The 27,621-nt window shown below is 41.2% G+C and overlaps 1 protein-coding gene across 18 annotated transcripts in view; it reads left to right on the forward strand.

Moving 5' to 3' along the window:
- Window positions 1-27,621, forward strand: part of Dtna (dystrobrevin alpha) — a 389,557-nt gene that overhangs the window by 234,142 nt on the left and 127,794 nt on the right. For all 18 annotated transcript variants that reach the window (XM_029547199.1, XM_029547193.1, XM_029547192.1 and 15 more), the window contains one exon: window positions 18,486-18,699. In XM_029547199.1, coding sequence (XP_029403059.1) covers window positions 18,486-18,699 — 214 coding nt within the window. The remainder of the gene's footprint in view (window positions 1-18,485; window positions 18,700-27,621) is intronic.

The following is a 27,621-nucleotide window of genomic DNA, read 5'->3' on the forward strand; positions in this document are numbered from 1 at the left end:
GGTTTTATCAATAAAAATAAAATATTGTGGGAAAATTCTCTCTCTCCCCCTCTCTGTCTCTGTCTTTCTCTCTGTGTCTCTGTGTCTTTCTGTCTGTCTCTCTGTCTGTCTCTGTCTCTGTCTCTCTCTCTCTCTCTCACACACACACACACACACACATGTTGCTATGTAACTTCCCTCATTCTGGAACACAAACTACCTGGGAGTCCCTTAGACTTAGAGGAACCCATCTTGCCTAGGTCTTTTCATCCATCAAAGACATTTACCAGTCCTGCTGATATAAGAACAGCTGTATGAAATCCACCTCATTTTTTATGGCAAACGACTCTCAGCCCTCCTCCATCAGAGTTATTTTCCACATCACTACTTCTGTGTTTGTTCATCCTTGTATTCGGTTATAACTCCCCTCCCCATGACATAATTAACAACACTCCCTAATAGGATAAAAGAATGGATGTCTCTAAAACCTAAGGGGCATCAAGCTGGCTATTTTATAGCCTAGAAAGAATGGGACGGGGACATAGAAAACACGATTTCTTACTCTCTGCTCTTTACAGTCCTCTCTTTAGTTTTTAGATTATTTAAATTTCTGCAAAAAATAAACAGCCAGTAAACTATTGATAAGCTCTGTGAAGTGCTAGTGCTCAGTCTTTCTTTTAAGCAAATCAACACTTCCTTCTAGACCTTCTAGTATTTCTGTGATCAGCAGTGGCATGCTTAATGACCCCGGCACCCTGCAATGTCAGCACATCATTTCCCTTCAAAACTTACTTTGGAGTCAATGAAACACAGTTTCAAGTTCATGGTCATAAGCAACATAAGCAACAATAAGCAACATAAGAATCCATCAGAGCACAGAGTTACTCCTGTTTAATAATGGGAGGGAAACAGGGCACAAGGATATCCATCCCTCCTCCTCTTGCCAGTTTCAGCTTTGGTTTTCTTTCTGTCAGTAGCAACGATTAAATTGTTCTTTAAAAAGAAACGATGCCAAAGAGTCTATAACTGCATCTGATCTTGCATCTGATCTTCTATAGTTTCTCAAAATGTCTTTACTAACTGAAATGCCTTTTGAAAATAGCTCCCCAACCCATCCCCATTCAAAGGGAGTTAGTTAGAATTTATGCTTTTATCTACATTAAAGTCTGTAAACTTTTTTTTTTGGGGGGGGGGGATTTTGTAGGTACCAGAAACTATAGCTACCTATCGATCGACTTCTCTCGATCACAGCAAAACTAACCTAAGAGTATCACATTTCCGTAGTTCCTAGTAACATTTCTCAGGGGAGGGAGTGGGTGTGAAGCAGATTTGCATTTTCACTAGCCAAATGACCAGTCTTGCACTTTAGGAGAAATTCAAAGGTTTGTTCTTAGATGTAAGTACTGATTCCTGCTTGCTTTCTTCAACGGACTGCACTAGTGTCTCTTGTCTCCCTGGGTGAGCTAGTGTGTCCTGTCTCCCTGGGTGCACTAGTCCGTCCTGTCTCCCTGAGTGTGCTAGTGTACCCTGTCTCCCTGGGTGTACTAGTGTGTCCTATTTCCCTAGGTATGCTAGTGTGTCTCCCTGCATCATTGGTCCGTGGTGTGCGTTTGTGGTTCTCTGGATCAGTTTTCTATTGGTGCATACTCAGTTCTTAGCATCACAAAGGGCTGAAGTCTGCAGCTCTCACCCAGGACTTAAGGTCCTCTTCCCAGTGCATTGGCCGTTGGATTCTTGTCCTTGTGGTTGTGGGACTGATGTCTCTGTTTTCTCATTGGGTGCCAGCTGAGAACGGCTTTTGGTTCTTAGAGTTGTCTTGGTTCCTTGCTACATCATCCCTGTGGACAGAGGATCGCTGCTGGAGTGAGTCTCTGATCTCCCCTTCTGTGACCAAACAGCCTTTGCTTGTAGAGGGGGGAGTCAGTTGTGTGTGCCAGGACTAGCCAGATGATTTAAAACCAAAGCCTCACTTGTGAAAAAGCCCCTGACACGAACATCAGAATTAAAGGGGAAGGCAGGCATCACCGATGGATAAGCAATCTTGAGATAATCATAGGAGTCTACCTACCAAAATGCCCAAGAACATAGATCTTTAGTGTTTCCAGATAATAACGTTAAATGCAAAATAAATTTTAAGTTAAATGGAAAGAGAAAAGAAAGGCGCGGGCATTCTTCCCCTGGTCACAGAGTGGGAGGAAGGGAAGGGAGCTTCCCAATTAGGTGCCCAAAGGGCAGATGGCTAACAAGGCGCAGAATCATCTTGTGTTGTTTCAGATGTTTAACGTGCCTATTTTCATTACTGATGCTCAATGTTCTAGACACTTGTTTAGAACAAAGAAAAATGCATTGCGCAAGAATACAACGTTCTCAAAAATTCCCTGTGGGGGAAGTTGTTGGCAGCGGGGTATAAACAAAGCAATTAGTGACACCCATTTAAGTTGGGCATGAAGGAAGGGAGACTCTGGGAGCCCTGCACCTATGGTGAAGTGGTTTCCCCTTCATCAGAGCAAACCTCTGACAGCTTGTAGCTAAGACTTTAATGCCCTTAGAGTGTAGATGTGGCTTTCAACATCGTTGCTTTTATTTACTTGTTTATTTGGTTTTTATTTGATACAGGAAATGGAGGGTTTGTTTCCTTGGTGATATTTTTAGTGTTTGAGAATGTTAACTGTTTTGTTCCAGATCTCACCATAGCAGTCTGTGGACTAAGCCAGGGCCTGTGTTCTTCTTTCTAGAGGTGGGATGCTGCCAACAATGGCCCCCTTGCTCTTGCCTGCTCCTGGTGACTCCTGAATGCTATGCCTCTTTAATGATCTTGTAGTTGGGGAGCATGAGGCACCCCTAGTATTTTAAACATCCCCCAACCATGTTTAACCAATGCCAATCCAAAAGTCAGTGGTATTCCCCTTAAGATTTCCTTGTTTCCCTTTCTAGAAGTTTCTGCCCCAAATCCAAAGTCAGTCAGCAGAATGGGGAGAGTCCAGAACACATTCTCCCACAGAGAGTACACATTGACACTCTGGAACACACTAAAAGAAAGCAGAAGATTCTGAACTATAGGTGGTCTCTCCCATAAAGCCATGCTTGCTTATCCAATGGAAACTCAATCCCAGTGTCACCCTGGTTTGCTGCCCCACGAGGCTTCCTTAATGCTTATTGTGCACAAAACACTTCATTAATTATGTATCCAACAAATAGGGATAGTACACCAAGTTTAACATCAGACCAAAATGTGTGGGCAAAAAGAGAGAGAGAGAGAGAGAGAGAGAGAGAGAGAGAGAGAGAGAATTCAGAAATCTCCCTTTGCATATTTCTCTTTCATAAAATTTAAATGAGTGAATTCTACCTTCCAATCTATTATGGTTACCTGTTAAAACTAGAGAAGGAAAGCTAGACGTTGATTAATCGAACAGCAGGAGGTCATTTGCCCGGGTGATGAACTTGTAAATCTCCTTTAAACTTTTCTCCCAGTTCAGAATGTAAATATCATTACATCTCTCCCACTGCATGTCTACAAGCCTCTTCCATTCTCACCACCTATCTGGGCTGACCCTACATATCTGATCAAAACATACTTCACTGTATGAAATGAGGCTCAAACTTTCCTATCCACTGGGTAATCCCAGAGAGGGTCCGCAGGACTCTAAGTATGAGAGAATTTACTACTATTTCTACATTACTTTACTGTATAGTTGACCTTAAAGTAGAGAGATTATCTGACTTTTCCTAAACTAACTATGTGAGCCATTTAAAAGCAGAGAATTTTCACAGGTAGAGTAAAGCTATACGTTTTACATCCTGACAAGTTAAATGTGGTCATAAGTGCAGTTACTTTTAGTTTTAAAATCACCTGGATTGCAGTCTGAAATAGCCCACAGTATGTCTTATCCCTTGGGTAGTACTTCTTCCAGGAAAGCGAGAGATTTCAAAGGTTAGTCATGCCACAGTCTCTTTAAGATAAAGAGAAGAACGTGTTAAATTCCTAGCTGTTGAAAGGTACCAAGCAAGAAAACCCACATGACACACTGATAACAAAATGAATAAATATTTGGAACAAATTTTTCTCCAGAGCATTTAAATGAGAAATTAACTCCTCCCCTGGTCCTATTATTTGTCTTTCTTTTCTCCCTAAAATACTCATCACATTGTAATAGATTCAATGTTACATAATTTACTTAGTTGTTATTTTCATTATAATTTCCTTGGCTCATATGTGAACTTCCTGGGAACAAAGATCAGTGTGCATGTTATCTATTGCTGTATCCACAATCCCTGGCATATAAGTGTTTACAGATACTTATTCAGATGAACGAACCTTTTGAGATTGGAAAGAATCCTATCATCAAGTAAATGATGCAATAGCGTGCATGATCTCTGGCTTAGTCAGGGTTTCTATTCCTGCACAAACGTCATGACCAAGAAGCAAGTTGGGGAGGAAAGGGTTTATTCGGCTTACATTTCCATACTGCTGTTAATCACCAAGGGATGCAGGACTGGAACTCAAGCAGGTCAGAAAGCAGGAGCTGATGCAGAAGTCATGGAGGGATGTTCTTTACTGGCTTGCTTCCACTGGCTTGCTCAGTCCACTCTCTTATAGAACCCAAGACTACCAGCCCAGAGATGGCACCACCCACAAGGGGCCCTCCCCCCTTGATCACTAATTGAGAAAATGCCTTACAGCTGGATCTCATGGAGGCATTTCCCCAACTGAAGCTCCTTTCTCTGTGATAACTCCAGCTGTGTCAAGTTGACACAAAGCTAGCCAGTACAATCTCCCATCTATTAATTTAAATAAATAAAATACCACTGATCTCCTACGCAGTAGTCATTAATACTGCGTTTCAAAAATGCAAAGTGTTTATTAGAGTTGAGAGGTGGCTCCAGAGGGTCCAACATCTCATACCAGGACCAACAAACACCAAGTGCTGCATAACCTCTTGTAACTCCTGTTGTTGCTCCAAGAGATCCAACACCCTTTTCTGGCCTCCACCGGGCAATACACTCGCATGCTCGAATCCACATAAAATCCAAAGAAAATATTTGTCAATCTCTTTTAGGTTTACCTCAAGACTTGGTAACTCAAATTCTGTTTTCGACTTTAATTTTCTTGTGACAGGGTTTTCAAAGCTGTCAGGCTAATCTCCATGTGTGTAAGGAAGCCCTGGTTCTTTTATGAAGCCAAGAATGGAAGAATGGGGTGCATACCCCTTACAGAGAAAGTCCTGTGGGTCTTTGAGATTTGGGGATGAAGGTTCGATAGCAAACTTTGATCCTTGCCTTTTCCCACGCCTTGAGAAATGTCAGGATCTGACTGAATGCTAAGTGCGCAGTAAAGCTCAATGTATACATGTTACTACTACAGAACATCTGGATAAATACAGTAAACCATAAAAGTGTACATATCCATGAAACCAGCTGCTTTATTGCCTTAAAAGTAATAGCTAATGTGTTCAGGCAAATTATTGCATTATTTTTTGTTTGGCGAAGGTTCAGTGAAGTATGGTATTAATTATCTCCACCTCATTATTACTTTAACACAGCTATAAATATATCCTATGGCTGTCTTCAAATTGTTTTAAACTATGTAACATAAAATTTACCATTAAAGCCATTTTAAGGGTACCCATTACTATTAAATACACCCTAAAGTTGCACAAGCATAACCAGCCATGCCCAGAAATTTTGCACATGCCAATTAAAGCATGATGACCATTTATACAAAATTATTTCATTTACTTTTGAAGATGAATTATTTTTCTTCATGAGCATGAGTATTTGTGCACATGTGTATGTGTACCATGTGTGTACTGATGCCTGTAGAGGCCAGAGAAGGTCACCCAAGCTCCTGGAACTGGAGTTCCACGAAGTTTTGAGCAGCCGTGTAGGTCCTGGGTCCTGAACAAGAGGAGCAAGTGCTTTTCACCACTGAGACATTTCTCCAGCTCCCTTACTTGCACGATCTCTTAAAGTTTGTGTTTGTGTGTGCACGCACTCACACCTTCACATGCATGCGTGCACATACGCACACACACATGAATTCCAAAGCATGGCTGTGGAGGTCAGGGAACTACCAATGGGAGTTAGCTTCTCATTTCACCTTGGTGGCTCCTGGAGCCTGAACTCAGCTCGTCAGTCCTAATGGAAAGTGCCTTGCACCTACTGGGCTGCCTCACCAGCTCCCATTAATAGAAATGTTGTCTAAGACAACATTTGTCCCCAGTGATAGCACCAAATGTGGTATGTGAGTACATGTTTAAGTGCTATTGGCCGTACTGGGAAGAAGTACACCTTAAACTATCAGGAAACTCATTTAGGAACCATGTCCAGCAGACTACCATGGCCAAACCTAGTGTTCTGTACATAGAGTGATGATAAAACATAAGAAATACACCTCCCACCACAGAGTCTGGCAAAGAAAATTATTTCAGATAGGAGTACGTAATCTCTTGAAAAGAGGTAAGAACAGAAAAACCTGTGTCTTCTCATTGCTTGTGTTCCCTGAGTACCGAATCCCCGCTCACATCCAGGTAGCTTTATAACATGTCTACTGAGTGATGCTGTGGTACTGTGTGCACGACATCTTGGTTGGTACCATGAAGGATATGAGGGTGATTCAGATTTAAAGATTTACCTTAAGAAACTTACAGGTGGCCATAAGAAACCTATTATGGATGACATATTGCTTCCATTTCTAGAGTTAACTTACCCAGCATTCTCTTTGGCCTGAATTTACTTCTAAGTTTTTTAGGTGTTTTTTTTTTTTCAATTGTATTTCCAGGCCTTTGCCAAAATCTCTACTTGACATATTCTGCACAATTTACATAAAAGGGTTCAAAATGGTTAACAGAGCAGGCAAGCTGAAAACATGGAATGTCCAAAGTAAGCTATTTGTTTCCTTCCCATTTAAGGTCTCCGTTCTCCCAAATAATATTGTTGCATCTTCAGGAAAGCTTAACATGTCTGACATTCATAGCACCAGTTCTTGGAATTATCACCTGCTTTTACAAGTGACAGTGTCGATAAATCTACAGTGTGAGCTGAGCCTGGTGCTTTAGCCTCCAGGAGTATCTTGCAGAGTGTAAGCATTTAGGAAGAAAATAGCCTCAAAGTTAGAGCCTAATGATCTGTTCTTCCTAGCCCAGATCCGGGTTCTGTGAGCATCAAATTACTCTCTAAAGCTTCACTGCATGAACTGATATTAACCCTATCAGTCCTGAATCAACTGGTAGGTTGGATTTTTAAGTGTGTGTGTGTGTGTGTGTGTGTGTGTGTGTGTACATGCACATGAGTGCAGTGCCTCAAGCCACCAGAGGCATCAGATCATCCCAAGGGTGGAATTACAGGAGGTTGTTAACCATCTGGTCTGAGGGCTAAGAACTGAACTCGGGTCCTCGGCGGGAGCAGTAGGAGCTCTTAACTGCAAAGCTATTGCTCCAGACCCCTCAAATGCCCATGTCACTCAGGAAGAGAACTTTGAGAAGTTCAACAGCTAACTCTGAAACATCCCCCTGTCACTACCTGTCTGACTGTCATTGGTGCCTTGCCCACCATTATATATCATTATATCCTATTACCATTTTCCATGCTTAATTCTATTGTGAATTGACAAATAATATGCACTTGTAGAGCACAGTGTAACATTATACTATACGTGTGTCTTGTGGATTATCAAAGGTGAATTATCATATGCATTTCTTCATGTTCTCTAGTAGTTATCTCTCTTAATGCTGTCACCAAATATCTTGACAAAACACGACTTAAGAGAAGGATTTACTTTGGCCCATGGTTTGAGGGCACACAGTCATCAAGATGGAGGTCAGATGACAGCAAGTAGTTCCATGGTGGTAGAGGTGTGAGATTGCTTGCCCACATCTCAGCAGACCAGAAGGTGGAGCATGGGCAAGACTGGTACTCGCCTAGGGTGTTCTTGTTTTATATTTTTATTCAATCTACTGACACACTGGGTAGGTCGTCCTTCCTCAGTTGATCCTTGCTGGAAAACCCCTTGAAGATACACCCAAAAGTGCATCCTATTAATACCCTAGGTGTTTTCTTAATCCAGACAAATTAACCATCACATTGGCCTAAGATCAATTATTTCTGGTGAAAACATTTAAAATATATTCTTCTAACAGTTTTTACCTCTTTATACTTTAATTAATTATAGTCATTCTAATTGATGTCGCTAGAATTATCCCATGACCTTTTCAATGCTAGAGATCAAACCCAGTCCTTGCATAGAGCAGACAAGCACTCTAACACTAAGCTACATCCTTTATCTCATATTTTTTGAAGATTTTTTCTAATAAAAGATACATTTCATCGTCTGTATACTATGTGGCTATATCTATGACCTCATCAAGTTACCTATAAATCCCTATACTTCTGATTAACCACCTAGAGGCCTCTTCATTCTCAGTGCTAGCTCCATTACAGTGCTGTATGCACTAGGAAGTTAGGCCATAGCTACTTTGTGAATAAATGAAATGCTACTTAGATAATGAAATGCTACTTGTTTTATTATTTGTTCTTACAGCACAGGCAATGATCTATTATAATGGATATGGTTTTGTTGCAGAAAACTAAGACCTGAGTTTCTAGATGCTATTCGCTTGTGATTCGCAGTGTCCCCTGCATGGAGTCTAGTGTTCATGTTGACTGGCAGAGCACTTCATGCCAAATCAGAAATACCAAAGGCTGTAAAGGGATAACAAAAGACAATTCCTCACAGGAGCCAGAGCTATGGCTGCTCTTTCTGAATGTGGCCTCTAGCATTTAATACTCTGGCCATCTCAAGCCATAGACTATAGGAAATAGGAGGTAAACTAGAAAAACAACAAAAAGTATAATTCAACAAAATTCAAAACAAATTCAACAAAATTCAACAAAAAGTATAACGGGTTATAGAATACCAAGCTAAATAAAAAGTTTCCGGGGATTTTATGTTGTATCTGATTTGCTATATAGAGGTGCTCTGATCTACTCAATTCACCAAACATCATTGAGCAACGTGTTTGAACAGGGTACTAATAACCTTATGAACATAAGCAATATTTGTGTCATCAAAGTACTTTATTTTGTTCTCTGATCCACAAACTTCTCATATATCTTTTGAATAATCTGATGAAATCCATAGATGTTCCTTTCCCAAAATACATGTGACCACACACAGAACATTTGGCTCTTAAATCCCTCTCCTCCAAACTCCAGTCATGGACCTATCTGAAGAGATAAAGAACAACATTTGTGTATTAATGACTGGAAAATTCGGAATGCTATAAATAGTTTTATAGATGCATGAGGGTTAGTGGGAACTACAAAAGAGAGAAGACATGCTTGCCTGAAAGTAGTAGAATGGGCTTCCACTCTGAGGGTGCGGCATGTGTATTCTACCATGAAGGGTCACAGATCAAGAACTGCATCTTATGGAAGGAACAGATTCAGTACAGGCATATATAAAAATATCAAGGGACAGTCTGGCATCATTAGAAGTCTGATGCACCTAGAACACAGGAGACTTTGAAGAAGCTGAAGAGTAATAAGGAGACTAGCGATCAGTAAGCCAGAATGTCAACACTGGTTCTCATTGTCACCCTCTTGGGTATTATTCAATGGACAGTGGAGAATCGTCTAGGCATAATTGAGCCTCACACTCTTTCTTGGGATGAATAGAAAGGGAAAGAAATTAGATGTAAATGGGAGGCTTGCTTCCAAAAAGACAGTAAAAGCCCAAACTGGGGGTGTTAACTATATACAGAGTGGTAAAGCCACATAGAAGGAATCTATAAAGAACTACTCAATGACGGCTACAAGCCCTATACAAAGTGACTGGCCACAACAGGGATAATGTGTTAGAGCATCTTGCTTCTAACGTCATTAAACATATTCTGTACAAGCTAAACTAGCCAAGGAGAATTTAGATATTGTTCTTTTTTCCATTTACATTCCCTTATTATTTTTATAATTCCTGGTACAACAAGTTGAAAATAATAGGCATAATAAGTGCTTGATTGGATTGAATTTAGTTAAATTTAATTTATAGTGTGATGGTTACCGAGCCAATAATTATTATCTCATTTTGAATAATGATGTCAGTCTCCAAACATAATTTAAGAAGCACTGACTATTTTTTCCTGATAGTCAGTGTGTGTCCTGCCAGGGCCTTTGGGGATTGGCAGGATGCTCAATTCGATTTTACATGAAAATGTGTTGTAGACCTTTTTCATGAAGCTTTATTACAACACCTTAACCAGGAAATTAAAATGAAGCTGGGATATTATCTCTGTGAGATGTGATGTTTCTCTCTGAGGACTCTTAGCAAAAAGGAAAAAAGAAAACCTGCCCGGTGATAGGAATCGTGCTTTAGGAACACAGAAGGTGTGGAGATTGGCAAGCATAAAGCAAAACAAAACTGGTAAGGTTCTTAGGGGCTATTTGTTTTCACATCTTATAAGGACTTACCTCAAGACCATTAATCAAAAGAATCAAATCTAAACATGGTGTTCTTACTAATATTCTTCTTCTAAACTAAATGCTTGGTTGATACACCTGGGGCCCAGTATCTGCAATGTAGTCACATACAGAACCTCCATGGACTCTGCCAAGGCTTCCCATTTAACACGTTCTTTCTTCCCACTAAGTTTTTGAATATTTGAACGTTAGTTTGGGAAGGGGCTTTAGTAAGGTACAGAACTAAATTATTTAAGAAAATCCCCAATAAATTACTACTTTGCACATGACTTTCTTGATTGCAATGCTTCCAAGATTTTAGGGACATTTTAAAAAGTAAATTCCTCTGGCTCAAGTGAGCATCCATTTCCTGTTCATTCATTTCCAACTCCATCTTTTAAGTCATGCCCTATCCCAGATGTTCTTGAACTATGTTGTCCATCACAATCACCCAGAGTGATGCTTGAATCTAGAAATGCCCTGGACACACCAAGGCCTGTGGAAGGAGACAAATAGTTAAAGATCGACCTGTTCTGTGAAGAACACTCCTGGTTCGTGCCACCAATTCATTCCCTGCAGATGTGGATATGAGTGACTGGGCATGACAGTCAGAAAAGGAAAATAAGCATTAAAAAATGTATGGAATGCAAATTCTTCGTCAAATGTATAAATAAATAGACATGAATTTTTAAATAGAGCCAGTTGTTTATGATAACAAGGAATATGAGATATTTCTTCGTAACAGACTTTGCTTTACTTTAAGTTCCAGATCAATAAACTTCTAGTTGTGTCCCATGAGGACAGAATCTGAGACACCATCATCCCTGCATGCTTTATGCTTTATGCTTTTCATTCCTGGCTGATCCGCATCCTGGGGCATGACACCCCATCCCCATCTCCAGCTTTAACTTCTCAATCTGCTTTTAGGAGGCAATGTGAGGTTTACCTTCTCCTCCAAATAGTCCCAAGTTTCCAGCCAGTGATGGCATCCCTGGATTTAGAGCTCCTGTGGCAGCTCAAGTTTTCTCACCATAGTTATGGGCTTATCATAACACAGAGGTGTGTGTCAGCCTTCACCTGATCCTGACTGTGATCTCACGTGGGCACCACCACCCCTGTGGTTAGGATTTCATGTCAATCACAAATAACATCAACCACGTTGCAGTCCAGATCCTTTAAAAAGTATCTGTTGGCTTTTATTTCTTTTCAAGCTATTATGGACTCTCATTTCTTTTCCCAAGTCTGTAAATATAAGCATATGGCAGCCTTTCTCCATATGCTACAGACACAATGTATAATAGATATATGGTTAGTGATGGTGCGTTAAAATATCCTGTCTTCTTATGAATGAGTTGATCCTTTACATCTCAAGAGAAATGTCTTCTAAATGTGTGTGTGTGTGTGTGTGTGTGTGTGTGTGTGTGTGTGTGTGTGTGTGTGTGTTTATGTATTAGGGAAGTGTTGTTCATGCTTGTGGAAGTCAGGGAACAACTTCATGGAATTCTTTCTTTCCTCCCACCATGTGGCTTCAGAATTGAGCTTGGGTCATAGTGGCAAGTGTCTTTGCCTACTGCTTCATCTTATAGACCTAGGCCTGGAGTTGAACTTAAACAATGATCACTGTGATAAATGTTATATTTATAACACATTTTTACCTGTTAGAAGCAAAATCAAAATGAAGTCATAGAAGAAAGCTTACAATATGAGGTGAATATCTTTGTAACTGGAGGAGAAAAATTGAGGGAATTTGAACAGGAAGGAGAATGAAAGGAAATTTCAGTATGTGTCTTTTTTCTCTCAAAAATAAGCATTCTACCTAAAGTGAACAAGGCTTGAAGGAAGGACGTTTTGAGTCTCAGAGCTGGAAAGCTAAGAAGGAAGGTCAATGAGGAACAGCTTTCAGTGCTTCCTGACACACCCATATGCTTCCTGACACACCCATATGACTCGGGGCTTCGTCCTTGTGTCCAACTCACACACCCATCTCTATATGTCTGTAAAACTCCTTGAAGTCATTTGCATTATGTCTACTTGTCCCTTTGAATATTGAATGAAATTTTTCACTTGAGAATTGTCATAAGGAAAAGTTAATGCCTGTGCATGTGTGTGTGCAATTTTCCAGTTCCAAGGATGTGAGAACTTCATCTCGTAGTTACTTTTCTCAGTGCTGTGACAGAGTACCTGACAGTAACAAACTAAGGCAGGAAAGGATGATTTCAGCTCCCGGTTTCAGGAGGTTGCAGCCTGCTGTGATAGTGAAGGCAGGGGAGGTGGCTCTGGCCGCAGAAGTGAATCATTCCTACTGACCCTCTTCAGCCAGCCAAGCCCCACATCCTAAAGGCCTTCAAAATCATGTCCCATGAATCTGTGGGGAACATTTCAGTTTCAAGCCATAAGAGGTAAGAAATAGAATGAATGGTTGCAGTTTGGTTTTCTACCAACTCACAAACATAGCTTAAGAATACACAGTTTGAGGACTGGAGTATGACCCAGTTTTTGGAGTGCTTGATTTGTGTTTATAAAGCCTTGGGTTTGACCTTCAGCCCCATAGAAACAAGCCTGGATGGCACACTCCTGTGATCCCAGCACTCAGGAAGTAGAGGCAAGAGGATCAGAAGAGATTCAATCAACATCATCCTCAGCTACATATGTAGAAAGTTCAATGACAGCCTGGGATACAATAGATCCTTTCTCAAAACACACAAATAAAACACAATGCACATCATGAAAGGACCCATCCTAGTATTTCAAATCCAGCATGCAAAGTAATCAAGACGATTACCTCACCTTGGTTCTTCTGTTCTGGTTGTCTTGGAAAATTCACATGGATTGTGGATTGCACAGAAGATTGGGAAATTAACATCTGGAGGGAGGGGTTGCAAGGAGCTTGAGGGTCAAACAGCATACAAGATATTCCTGTTGCTATGGACTTTGATTGGGTGACTTATCAACAGAACTCTCCCTGCACATACCTGCATGTATCACCATGCGTAGGTGGTCAGTACAACCTCAGAGGCCAGGCACCACCACTTTAAGCACGAAGGGCAGGGGTAAGCCTTGAAGGGGCATGTTTATAGGTGGGTACTCATGTGCATATACACACTATTCATTTGGAGGATGTATATGTTGACAAGCTATATACAATTTCGGTCTAACTGCAATTCCCTTTTTTCCTAATTTAAAAAAAAAAACTCATAATGCAATGGATGTCCTCCTTATAGATCAAATCTCTCAAAAATAATATACATGTAATTATATAACTCATTCCTGAATTGCCTACATTGATAACAATCAGATTCTTAGAACATAGTTGGCCTGTTAGGACATACCAGGCTGTCTTCATGTCGAAGGACAGAAGAAGACAGACACCGGTCAGTGATTTTCATGCTCCCACGGGACTGTACTTACCTGGAGATGTTGTTCTGCGATGGCTGCTGGTTCTCTGAGTGTGGAGTGGAGATTTAGGTATGATATATAACAGGAGCACCACTAGGGAGCTGTTTTACAACCTCGTAGATGGGCCCAGTGTGCAGCCAGAGTTGAGATCCACTATGTCCAAATGGTGGAAATCGTGGTCGTCTATAATCTCTAATAAGCTCCAGCTACAAGCCCTGTGAGAATCTTAAAGGGTCTGTAGTTCTGTGGTCATGAAAGTTGTCTGGAGAGCTCCAGCAAGCACTCCCCTGCTCTGCTACATCTTAGACTAGAGGTTCTACGGAGGTCTGCAAGGGTTTTAGAAAAAGGATAGCACACATTGCATCAGTGATAAGGGCCTGGGCTCTTCATGGTCTGGAAAAGGCTGGCCTGGAACCATATCATGACATGCACTAAAATCCTCTTATTACCATACCTTCTCCCTCTCGTGTTTATGACATTAACTGGCTTTATGACTATCTGGGAGTAATTGGGCTTATACACATAAATTATAAGGTTATTAAATAGTACCTTAGTGATGCTTGCCATGGTAGCTCAGTACCTCACCTGAAGCAGAAAAGTCAGGGCCTCTAAGAAATATAGCATCTCTAGCCCCACCCAGAGCGACTTTAGATCAGAGAGCATGTAACTATTTTAATGCTGGTAGTTCTTCCTTCCTTCCTCCCTCCGTCCCTCCCTCCCTCCCTCCCTTCCTCCCTCCCTCCCTTCCTTCCTTCCTTGTATCTGTCATTAGTAGTTTACCACAGGTACTCAGATTTATGTAAGCCTGACTCTGGACTTAGACTCCATCTCCTATTAAAAAGGTGTGTGATATCAGCAAACAGATTACAAACATCTCCATAGCAACAAATTCTACTATTTCCTTCATCCCCATCCGGAAGGTTCTACCTGAAGTTGCCTGGATGTTAGAAAAGTAGTGAACTTGTGTCTGTGTACACTTACTTTTAAAAACAAACGCTTGGGTATTAATCACTCAGCAGTAAAATCAATACTAACCCTTCCTGATTATAGGAAGTGGACTGCCTTGAGGATGTTTTTGCTCATTCCTCATATAATTAATGTATAGAGGTTTGTTATTCAGAATGCTGTCTTAACAAGTATAGCAATATAAAATGCATGCAGTTGCATAGGTGAGGAAGCCCAACTTCCTCTCCCTTTTGCCAAGGAGCAGGTGCTCTCCAGAACTCTTAATGGTTGATAGATGTTTCATAAAATGTGCACAGTGCCATCTAGTGGTCAATTGTCAGAATTGCATATCCTAAATCATTTCCTGGAATTGAGATCACTTCAATATGCAGCCCCTAGGTACAACTGTTGGGGCTGAAACAGACTTCCTGATGACTTCCCACTGAAACTCAACTTCTTGGTACTCCTACTTAAATGGGGAAAAGACTGATAGAAGTTGTTTTCAATAATTAATCTGAGGCTGAAGAGATGGCTCAGCAGCTAACAGCATGGGCTGGCTGTTCTTCCAGAGGCCCAGGTCCAATGCCCAGGACCCACATGAATGCTCACAACTGACTATACTTCCAGTCCCAAAAGATCCAATGCCCTCTTCTGGACTCTGTGGATACCAGGCACACGTGTGGTACACAGACATACATATAGGCAAAACATTCGAACACCGAAAATAAACCAGAAAACTGCAGAAGCATTGTGATATGGCAAAAACCAAGAAGACATGTGAAGTCACACTGCCAGAGACACACAAACACATTAAAATGGACTGGGTTAGGCCTGGCATGGTGGCATGAGCCTTCAATCCCAGCAGTTCTTGAGATGGGTTGACATTTGAGTCCAGCCTGGTCTACACAGTGAGTGCCAGGCCAGCGACAGGAGTTTCTCCACACCATCACACACTGTGATATTTACTTGGTCTCCAACAATAAGCTTTAGCTACTCTGGCTTCTTGCCTGTCTGTCACCGTTTCTTTCTTCCCTAGACTTGGAAATGGTATTTTCACACTGGACGTGATCATACAGCTCTACTCAAAGCCCACGTCTTCATCCTTGGCACAAATCCTGCTCATGGCTATGGTGTGTCCCCACTCCAACCTTGTCTGTCTGGCTCCACCACAACTCTTTCATAATCTCACTCTGTGCGTAGCACTCTGGGCCTTACCATAGGCCATACACACTACCTGTGAAACAGAGTGACGCTTGTGTCCTCACCAGATAATTGGTTCCATAAAGTAGAAGCTACATTTTTTTACTGTACAACTTTCAGCTTTACAGTACCATATTAATGATAATAACCCCAGTTTTACATGAATGGCATAATTATCTATTCTCACAGTTGGCCAGACCCAATGCTTTGCTTTTCTGTGCACCAAGGCCTTGGGTGTAAGAAAACACACATTCTAAGCATATTTATTTTAAATGACTTCAATATGACATCTAGATGTTTTATTTGCCCATAACAATAAATTATTATTTTCTGTGACATGTGAAGTGTTGTCCAGGGATTGGCTCTTTTAATCCACCTTATAATCAAATGAAGGGGTTAAAACACTATAAGAATTAGCCGGGCCTGGTGGCACAGGCCTTTAATCCCAGCACTTGGGAGGCAGAGGCAGGCGGATTTCTGAGTTCGAGGCCAGCCTGGTCTACCAAGTGAGTTCCAGGACAGCCAGGGCTATACAGAGAAACCCTGTCTCGAAAAACAAAAAACAAAAAACAAACAAAAAAAAAAGACTTTAAAACACTATAAGAATTGCCATATTGAAGTAGTGGGGACTCAGACTATCACTGTGATTCTTCACAACTGTGCCATATTGTCTCCTTGGCTTCACATGTGCCCTTAGAAACCCCCAATTCATCGTTGAGTTACATTGGCATTTTCTTACGTAGTCACCACCTGTGATGTGAAGGAGCTGTGATGAGTGCTGGAAGGGTAAGCAATTATCACAACACACACAGACTCCCTGTCCGTGTTCACTACAGAAACAGGTACAAAACTTAGAGATGGAGAAGTCAGAAAGACATCCTTGAAGACATGGTCCTGATGCTGAGGTGTGATGAGACATGGATGAGAAATAAGCATGGACAAATTTAAATAGACAAAGGCCTTCACAAGCCATGCTTGGATTTCAAATGAATGGGAAACTATGAAAGGAATTTACACAGCAGGCCAGTGGGAAAGAACCTGGTTATAACCTTCCACCCACTACACGCACAACTCACACACTTAAACATTGACCTCTAGCCTTTCCGGTCTTTTTACTTATAAATATTTAACAGGAAAATAGAAGCACATAACAATCCTGTACACCATTATTCATAATAACTTCATTTCAGTCATAACCTGGATCAACTCAAATGTCCATCAATGAATGAGTCAGCAACCAAACTGATATTTCTATATAGGATAATGCTCAGCAATAAAAAGAAGTGAATTATCAATGCATGGCCAATAGAGATGACTCTTAAAATAGTTATGCTAAGTAGAAGATGAACAAATGGGATATCAGTTATTTAGAATACAATAAATAAAACTGTAATAGGAAGCAAGAAAATCAGAGTTGCCTGATTGCATAGAATGAATGGATTACAGGGGCACACAAGGATGTTTTCTGTATTAATTGCTACTGGGGCATCACTGTAATACTTCAGGACAAATAGAGAATGAATTCCTGAGTATTTCAGGAAAAAATAACCATGATTATAATTTTTGACCAGATTGTTCAGTAAGGTGTGACCTGGCTCCTCAGTGGTATGGCCTTGTCCTTCTGGGCTGTCCTTCTTCCCCCTCTCTTATCAACCTCAGTACGTGTGTGTGTGTGTGTGTGTGTGTGTGTGTGTGTGTGTGTGTGTGTGTGACTGTGTAAATACATGTATCAAATGAATTTACTTTAAATACTCTAAATGGATTCTGGCCTCCTTTAAGCACTTAGCACTTAGGTTCTTATCGTCTTTTCATTTCAAGCAGTCATTGCGTTCAGTGGAGAAATTTTTTGAGCCTGACTGACTTGAATCTGACTAACAACTGTGCTAGTGACTATTCTTACACTGACAGTTAACTACCCAGTTCCTCGGTTTTCCTGCATGTAACCTAGGAATAATGACCATATTTCAAGGGTGCTTTTAACAAAGGAAGTGATGATTAATATTAATTGCCAAGTTGTCTAATATTATTAGACAAGGTCTAGCCTCACGTAGGAGGTACACCTGTAAACACATATATGAAGGAGTTTCTAGTTGTGTTCGTTAGATGGGAAGGTCACCCTGCTGTGTACAGCATCCTACAGGATGTGTCTAGAAAAAAATGGAAAAAAATGAACAGAGTGGAAGCACTGGTCTATCCATGCTTCCTAATTGTGGATACAATGTGACCAGCCACGTGACTTCCCCACATAGCCTGCACCCTGAAACCATTTCTTCCTGAAGTTGCTTCGGTTAGGGATTTTGCCACAACGAGAAGGTAACCCACGCAGTTGGTATTCAGTACGTCATCTGTTGCTACGTGGATGGTCTTCAAGCCCTGGGGACAGACTTCTGCTCACGTACATCCCCACAGCAGCTGGGCACATGTGCAGAGCCTAGCTAGACAACCCAGAGTGTTGTAAAGGAGCACACTGCCTTCTGTGTACTCTGGGCTCATTGTTCACTCTGCTTCCATTGTAGTGCACCTGGTGGACATTTGGAACGTCATTGAAGCACTGCGGGAAAACGCTTTGAATAACCTGGACCCAAGCATAGAACTCAACGTAGCCCGCCTGGAGGCGGTGCTCTCCACTATTTTTTACCAGCTCAACAAGCGGATGCCAACCACTCACCAGATCCACGTGGAGCAGTCCATCAGTCTCCTGCTGAACTTCCTGCTCGCAGCCTTTGACCCGTGAGCCCCCTGTGACTGTCAATGACTCTCTCTGTGCTTGGGTTCTGTTTTCTCTTACACTTTTCTTAATCTTCTTGAATAATTTTCTAAGTTCATTATATATTTTTTTCTTTATCAGAGGTTACGTTCATAAATAAAACGTTAAAGGCTTCTGAGAGAACTAGAAAGTAAAGAAATACACAGGCATAGGCAGACAGTTGTATCTTAGGAGAAAACCCTGGTTTACCATATCATCCCATCGTGCTACAGTTTGGATGGGGCTCCAGAATAGGTTCTGATGGCTTACGCACAGAGTCATTTGATAAAGCATGGAGAAGAAGAATGGGTTTAAATGGATTCTTTGCGATTTAACCTAATACCGTGGTTTCTGGGGTGTCATAAGAACACCCTAGCTGACAGAAAAGAGTTTCTTGACTACCCTAGAAAAGTAACGATGGCCGGCCTTTCATGAACTGGTCAGCTGTATGCCACAGTGAAACAGCATGCCCCTGTCATGTACCACAGCAGAAATGTAGCCTCATTATCCCATATTTCCCCTACTCAGAATCAGAGAACCTTGGAGCTGGCTGACATCTTTAAGAGTGTTCACACAAATCTCATTTCACAGATGAAGGGCCTGAGGCACAGTTCTTTATGGCGTGTCAGCAGAGGAATAGGGACTTACTTGGGTTCTGCTAAGGCTTTTTCTGTGGTGTACATGACAGCCACATAACCGGTGAAAATTCCAGGCATTACATGATCAGCCGGTGACTTCGAAGGGCTATTACCCTCGGCCTCTAGCATGGACATGACATCTCCAATTCAGGTTTTATGCTGTTTTGAATATTAAGAGAGGAATTGCAAAACTGACCTTTATACAGTCATATTTTAATTCTGAAGACTTTGCTTATTCTCCTTGTCTGAGTTCAAAAACCAGGCACCACAGCAATGGAGCTGTTCTGCCATGCTCACGCCACTGCCCTGCCCACCAAAGTCACCAGCTGTCACTTTGCTGACCTCTTTGTCATGGAATTGTCCCTGCTCTTTGACCAGCATACGTTATTATCTCTGTGATGAGAAGATCGTGAGAAACTGACAAGTTGAAACAAGTGCTTTTAGAATCAGCTGCCCAAATAGACACGTTTCCTGCCTTGTGCACATTTGAGGACCAAATGATCCGCTGTGGTCAGACCACTGAAAGAAGGCTGTGGCTTCACATGACAGGTGATATAATGGAACTGAGTCACAGAATTTCTGTAACAGAGTCCCCATCCTGGCCCCTTAACAAGAATACAACAGTGCCCAGATTTGTCACAAAAGCCTGAGAGGGACCCGTTTGCTGTGAGTGCATGCTAGCTAGCATCCTATCACTAAGCCATATACCTGACATAAGAAACTTGTAGCACCTTGGTGCCATGGGGTCTGTGGGTGAGGCAGTATATCAAAGGATCCATTCACCCATGAAGTCCTCATGAAGCAGGGAAACAGCACCAGAGTCCCATCATCCCTTTTGAGAGCTTACACTCCATGACATAAATTCCTTCCACTCGGTTCTAGTTTTAAAGATTCCATCACCTCCTAAAAGAGCCATAAGCTGGAAACCAGCCTTTAGTATACGAAGCTAGGGAAGGGACGTAGGCTCTAATTCACAACCAAATGTAATTTATGGAAAAATATAAAACAAATATGAAACAGACAACATACCCTAGTGGTTAAGAGAACTTGCTGCTTTTCCAGAGGACCCAGGTTCAGTTCCCAGCACCTACACGGTGGTTCACACCATCTATAACTCTAGTTCTAGTTCTAAGGGATCCAACACCCTCCTTGAGCACCAGGCATGCACATGGTGCACATACATAAATGCAGGCAGACACTCACAGGCATAAAATACTTTTTTAAAAAAAGGAAATATCATTTCCTCCTAAGTTCTGAATTATTTCTGGAAATGCAAAGAGTCAGAGTTAAAGCATAGTTTGTACCCAATTCTGTAAATATAGAAGCAGGACTAGATTACTAATAGTGAAGGGATTGTCTTATGAAATACATGGCATTCAGCTTGTAGAGTTAGAAGCTTCCCGTTTGTTACTTTACAAAGCAAAACCAGAAGTGTTCCCTAAATAGCTGCTGATAATGCTGCAGAATTATTTCAAGGCTATACATACATATACTTTCCTATTAGGAAAACCTCGTGTTAATAGAAAAGTATGTGTTTGTGTGTATATGTATGTATATACACACACATATACACACAAACACATACTATGGTAAGAGGTAATTCACAGAAATCTAGAGAAAATACTATCACCAGCTCTTCCTATAGATTAGAAGCTCCTGGATATTTGACTAATCCCCACTGAAGGAGACAGAACTGAAACTCTACTCTGGAAACATCTATATTGTCTCTCATCTGGCATAGAATAGCTCAGTAGGAATATTTACTGCTACCAGGTATTCCCTCTGACAGTTTTTGGAATTTCAATATGAAATGCAAGCTATCAGGAAGTTCTGCTCACTACAAATGTAACGTTAAAGAATAAAATAAATGTTCTATTTCTTATAATAGTAAAGTTATGCTTACCCAAATGAGCTCTAGTGTGGAGACATGATGTCACTTCCTACCGCCCACTGCAGAGCCCATGTTTAAAGCAACGTATTCTATTTTGACAGATAAGAATGAGCCTGATACAGTAAAACAAAGATGTGCCGTTGCTGTTACATACTTGTTGATATCTTTCCGGGGCTGTCTCTCATTTTGAATGGACATATTTTTGAATTGGAAAATCCAACATGAAAGAGGCACATTAAAACCCCGCACTCTAAGGAGGTCATAGTTTTAAAAGTAGGAAAGACAGTAGACAATTTCAAGCCATGTAGAAGGAGACTCTGTATTCAGAAAAAAATGTACTCATGGCTTTTGGCAGGGCCTTAAAATTTATCAGACTCAGCCATTTGGACCCCAAAATTATCACTAAAGCCCATTTTAGTTGAATATATCCTAGGAAACCACAGTTACCTTCCTACACCATAGCTCCCCAAGAATAGCATTTCCACCACAGCTCAAAAACCTGGATCTCAGTTTTCATAAAGCATGCTCCCTAAGGACAACAAGGAGCTCTGTAGCCACAGGACACCTCTATCTGGGTCTTCCTCATGAAAAACACTGCCACCTACAGAGGGAACCTTGAGTGTCAAGACTCACTGGCCCATTCCACACTCAGCTCTCTGTCTGTCGCTGGGAAGATGAGCCCTTAAGTCTGGAGAAACTGTTCTTCTGGACTTTCCACTTCAGAATGGCTGTTTCCCTGGGAACACCCGCAACCAGCTTGTAAACAGATCTGTTTCGTGGCTGTGGCCTCCCTTCCTAGAGTCTCTAGAGAAATAGATCCACAGTTCTGGAAAGAATGGGGAAAGAAGTGGCGAGAGATGGAGACAGAGGCTCTGAGGGAAGAAGATGGGGTCAGAGCTTGAACCAGGCTTTCCCCCTTCTCCCTTCCAGCCCTCCCCTGTCACATCCTCCTTCAGAATTCACCAGCCAGTGCTAACCAGCTATCACAGTCACCTTTGGTCCTTACCCCAATTGAGAAAATCCCTTTGAAGAGCTGGGGGGGGGCACTTTACTGCTGATAATGTGTTTTTACATTAGGATATAGTAAAGCAGAACGAGAAATGACATGGCAGAAAGTTGTAAGAAAAAGATAATTCTTAGATTTCTAAGATATGCAGCCTCAGTGAGGGGGTCCCTGGGTCTGTGCCTATCATGGTCAAGTTGAACTTCATTCATCCATCCTTCCGTTTATTGCACAAGATTTTCCTCCTCTCATAGAGAGCATACTACAGGCTGGGACTATACCTCATTCTTCTCCTCATAAACAGACAGCTCCTGGGACCATGCACCATGTGAGGATGAATCAAGCAAATGTCCAAGGCTGGCCTCTCTCACCTCGCGCCTTAGCTCTTGCTCTGACCATTTTTTTCTTTTTTTTTCTTTTCTTCTTTTTTCAAATTAATGTCTCTTCTGACCCCTTCTCCAGAAACGAGCAAATGTTAGTAGTATAAAGTTCATACTCTGTGCAGAATATGGTCCTGGCTGCTAATATGAATAGTTGTATTGTTTAGAATTCTTCAATGTGCATCTCTTATTTTCTTGCTAGTTCTCTGAAAAAAAATACTACTGGCAACATAATCATAATTTTATGAACTTACAGCCCAGTCACATCTTTCCCTTTAAGACGCTTCCTCACAAAGTTGGTTATATGATGACAGTGGCCACCATTTTGTTTTGTTTTGTTTTAAGTTTGGTTTGTTGTTGTTGTTTGTTTGTTTGTTTGTTTGTTTGTTTTTGCCAATACCCATATGTATCTGGTTCACTCAAAGCCCTATTATGGCAGTGACCAGTATTACAAGGAGTGGTGTTCTAAGCTGCATTTCTAATACTGATCCTCCAATGATAACATTACATGTGGGCTGCTTTTCTCATTTCCATGACAAAACACCCGATAGATGTGACCTAAGGGAAGGACGGGCCTCATTTGACTCACAGTTTTAGAGATTCCATCCACCATGGCAGATGGGTTCTCACTGTCGGGAACTGCAGGAGTTTGCAACCCAGATGGTTAGACGTAGCAAACAGGAAGCGGGGTGAGCTCCAGAAGCAAGGCTGACCATAACCTACAGGCCTGTCTTCTCTTCCTCCTACTTGGCACCACCTTCTAGCTATAACCTCCCCAAACAGCACCATCAGCTGGCAGTCAGATATTCGAACACATGAACCTGTGGGGAGTATTTTACAAGCAAACATAAGGGACGGTAACAATGCAATAGTTGTAAAAAGCACCTGCTATTCTCTGTGGGTCAATAATGTGCTGATTTGGCACTGTGTCACCAGGGAGGAGGTGATGCTGGGGGGACACACAAAGGCTAAACAGCTTCAGGTGGCACAGCATCATAGTGCATGGTGTGAACAAATAATTACATACATGCATACATACATACATACATACATACATACACACATACACACATACACACATACATGCTACCATTTTATTTTAGGACTTGATTTAGTCTGTCTTTACATTTTCTATTTCATATTTTCAATATGAGAATTAGTGTTCTTTTCCTCCTCTAAGACTTAGTCTATGTATTTCAGAATATATTAGGATAATGCTCACATGTGTAACCTTTCCGGTTATACAGGTAGATTTTATGGGTAAGAAGTAAGCTAAACTGTTGTACATTACAGCATTAGAGTCTGTGTTGTGACCACAATGTAAGACTGCCTATCTCATGGTCGCCTTACATAGAGAACACTGAATCCTGGCAGGCTTTGCTCTGTCACATGCCACGCCTTACCGGGACTACTAAGTAGCCATGCTTATACTGGGCACCCTCAATTTCTGGGCTATAAAATCATCCTGGAATTCTGCCAAAACTTTCTGCCTTGTGAATTAAAAAATAAATTCTGATATCTAATGCAAGAATACTACAAAGTACAGAGCCATTTCTCTATATCCTAGCAAAACGTATTGCTCAGTCTTAAGACTACAAGGACATAGAAAAGGAAGCACAGAAGAGCGGCATGTACCCAAACGTTCCTTGTTTCTTCTGCTATCCCTGTGATGATACCTAGATCTGAGGACACCCTAAGTTCACAGTAACCATCTAGTGATCTTCTTCTTGTCACTTTTCTTTTTAATCATGGAAAGCCTTTTGTTTTAGCTAGAATAAAGTCATTTCCCAAAGAGTATTTATAGTAGTAAATAAATTGAATGTTCTTAATAGCTCTCATCTTTCATCAGACATACTCTTGGAATGGACAGGAGATGGAATTCCAGGGAGTAAAGGGGTCACAATCATTGGCTCTACCCCAGCTGGAAAGCTCCCGGCAAATCCACTGTGCCCAGGATCAGGATAATTATTACCCCGGTGTTCCACTACCTTTGCCGTGCAGATGCCAGGAGCTCAGAGAGATGCCAGGGCCAGTCAGAGGACTTGTGCTTGTTCATAAGCTACTACTTCCAGTAGCCTCAAAAAAAAAAAAAAATAGATGTTATCCCTTCCAAATTTAAGGCATTAAGGAGCATAAAGTCAATCACTTAATTTTTTACTCAAACATCTCTGGCATTGTAAGTCAGAAAGTTTCTTTTATTATTTAGGCATTCACTAATTTAACTTGGATGCTAAGAGCTTTCTATGAGATGTGTGTTGTAATAAGCTGGGGACAGATAAATAACAAGAGGACGCGAAATGCGGTGCCATTGATAAAATCTGTGAGCAAAACAAGCGCTTCCTGTTTGAGAATCCCTAAATGAGGGATAAGGTTTTCTGCCTGATCAAGGAAGCGTTCCTCGGAGTTGAGAGCTCATGGAAGGAGGTGAAATTTGGGGTTCCGTAGCTTCAGACAGGAAACTCCTCTGTGCTGAAGTCAGGTTGGCAGTGCAAATCTGTCAGGATCTGCTTGTTCTTTCCCTTCTTCTCAAAATCAGACTTCCCTTTCCATAACCATTCCTCTAAAAAGAATGTCCTAGCTGAGGCCAGTCCGTTTGTAATTACACAGAGTCATGGAAAACACTGCTCACTTTTGATTAGAATGAAGTCCACTCTAACAAAATTGATGGTTTTTAATATGGATTCCACAGTGATCCATATATTTTTTCGGACAAAGAGTATGTATGTGCTCTCCTCCTCGCATTGTCTGAGAAAGCTGGCATGCTTCCCGAGGGTGGTGACAAAGTAGCAAGCAAAACCAAGGAGTTAGTAAAATAGGAATGTATGAAGCGACTTCAGATTGTACCTTTGATAATTTTGCTCGGATTTATCTGATTCTCAGAAATATCTTGTTGGGTATTAAGTACTAAGAGAACGATTTGATAGGCTATTTTGAGATCAAGCTGTAACAGAAAAGAACAGTTTGCGAAAGGCAAGAGTCTGGCATAATTGACACAAACCAGAATCTTTTCCATTGTGCCTGAAGACAGTGGCAAGGAGCGTGAGCTAGCACGCTGGGAACTGGCCTCTCATGGAAACCAGTACAAGTACAGTTTTGCTACTTTACGAATAAATGTTTCATAAGAAATGACATGCTAAATTGCGATTTCTTTTTTGGGCATTCTCTAAGCCTTTTACACTAGTGAGGAATCAGTTGCACTCAGACTTCAAATTTACAGTGTAAAGCTGGTGTGGTTGTCTCCAACTACTGTCCCTGCAGTCAGATCCAGTGTATCTGCTAGGGTGTATACAGCGCTCTCAGGCCAGCCAGCTTTGCTCTCTCCTGATTATTCTTTTTGTCATCCTTAAGAGTAGCAGCCATGAATATCGACTATGATGTTTTCTATGGTTCTAGAGATATTACAGTGAACAATTTGTTCCATATGGTGCATAGCTTCAGTGAAACACTGCATTCCAAATACTCCTGATGTTTTCTGTGAATGACATATTCATTATACTCCACAAGACAATGATTTGGCAAGCTCTCTGTTAGTATTGGAAGAATTGAAACAGTCCAAAGAGAACTCCTACTTTTATAAATGTCAGGGCCATATGTACATGTTCATGTATATGTGAAAGAGAATGTATACATGTATGTGTGTATGTGCACGTGTGAGAGTAAGTGTGTGTATGAGTGTGTGTGAGTTGCAAGAGTGTTGTGAGTGTATGTGAATGTGTGTGTGTGTATGAGTGTGTGAAAGTGAGTGCATGTGTGTTGTGAAAGAGAGAATGTATATATATATATATATATACATATACATATACATATATATGTATATGTGTGTGTGTATGAATGTGTGAGAGTGAGTATATGTTTGTGAGTGTGTATGAGTGTGAGTGTGTTAGTATGTGTGTGAGTATATGTGAGTGTATGAGTTTGTGAGAGTGTGTGTGAATGAATGTGAGTGTATATGAATGTGTGTAAATGTATAAGTGTGTGAGAGTATGTGTGTGAGTGTGTGAGAGAGGGTGTGAGAGGGTGTGAGAGGGTGTGTGAGTGAGTGTGTGATTGTGTGTTTGAGTATATTATGTGAGTATGTATGAGTATGTGAATGTGTGTATGAGTGTGTAAATATGTGTGTGAGAGTCAGTGTGTGTATGTGTGTGAGTGTGCATGTGAGTGTATAAGAGTGTGTGTATTTGTGAGTGTATGTGTATTGAGAGAATGAGTTGTGTCAGTGTGTGTGTCAGTGTGTGTAAGTCAGAGGATGACATTAAGGGCCTTCCTGTTTCACTCTCCACCTTTTTTTAAATTTATTAGCCTTTTGAAAATTTATTTCATGCGATGTATTTTGATCATATTATTTCCCCTCCCCCAATTCCTCCCAGATCTTTCCTACATCTACATTCCTATCCACCAAAGTTCACATTCTTTCTGCCTCGCAAAATAAAATCAAAACAAACAAAAAGGAAAAAATACCAAAACAAAACAAAAGCACACAAAAAACACGGATCTGTTTAGTGTTGAGCAACTACTCCTGATCACAGGGTCTGCCTCTAAGTTGTTCCACTCAGTGACACTCCATTGGAAGACATTGTTTTCCCTCTCGCAGCAGGTAGCAATTGCAGTAGCTTCCTTGGGGGTAGAACTTCATACTGCCCCTTTTCTGTGCTGGGATTTTGCCAGGTTTGAACTGGTGCAGGTCTCGTACATGCTGTGCCATCGCAGTCTTTATGAGTTCATATGTGCATCTTTCCTGCTGAATGACACTGTTTCCTGGCCGTCATCTCCCACCTCTGGCTTACACTCTTCCTGTGTCCACTTTCACACAGAGCCCTGAAGCATCAGGGGAGGGGGTTGGTGAAGATATTTAATTTAGGAAAAACTGCTCCAAACTCTCCCACTCTATGCACGTTGTCCAGTTGTTGTCTCTGTTAATTACTACTACAGGAGGGTTTCGTGCATAAATGTGTGTGTGTGTGTGTGTGTGTGTGTGTGTGTGTGTGTGTGTGTGT

This window comes from Mus pahari, chromosome 15, assembly GCF_900095145.1.
Source record: "Mus pahari chromosome 15, PAHARI_EIJ_v1.1, whole genome shotgun sequence".
Lineage (NCBI taxonomy): Eukaryota > Metazoa > Chordata > Mammalia > Rodentia > Muridae > Mus > Mus pahari.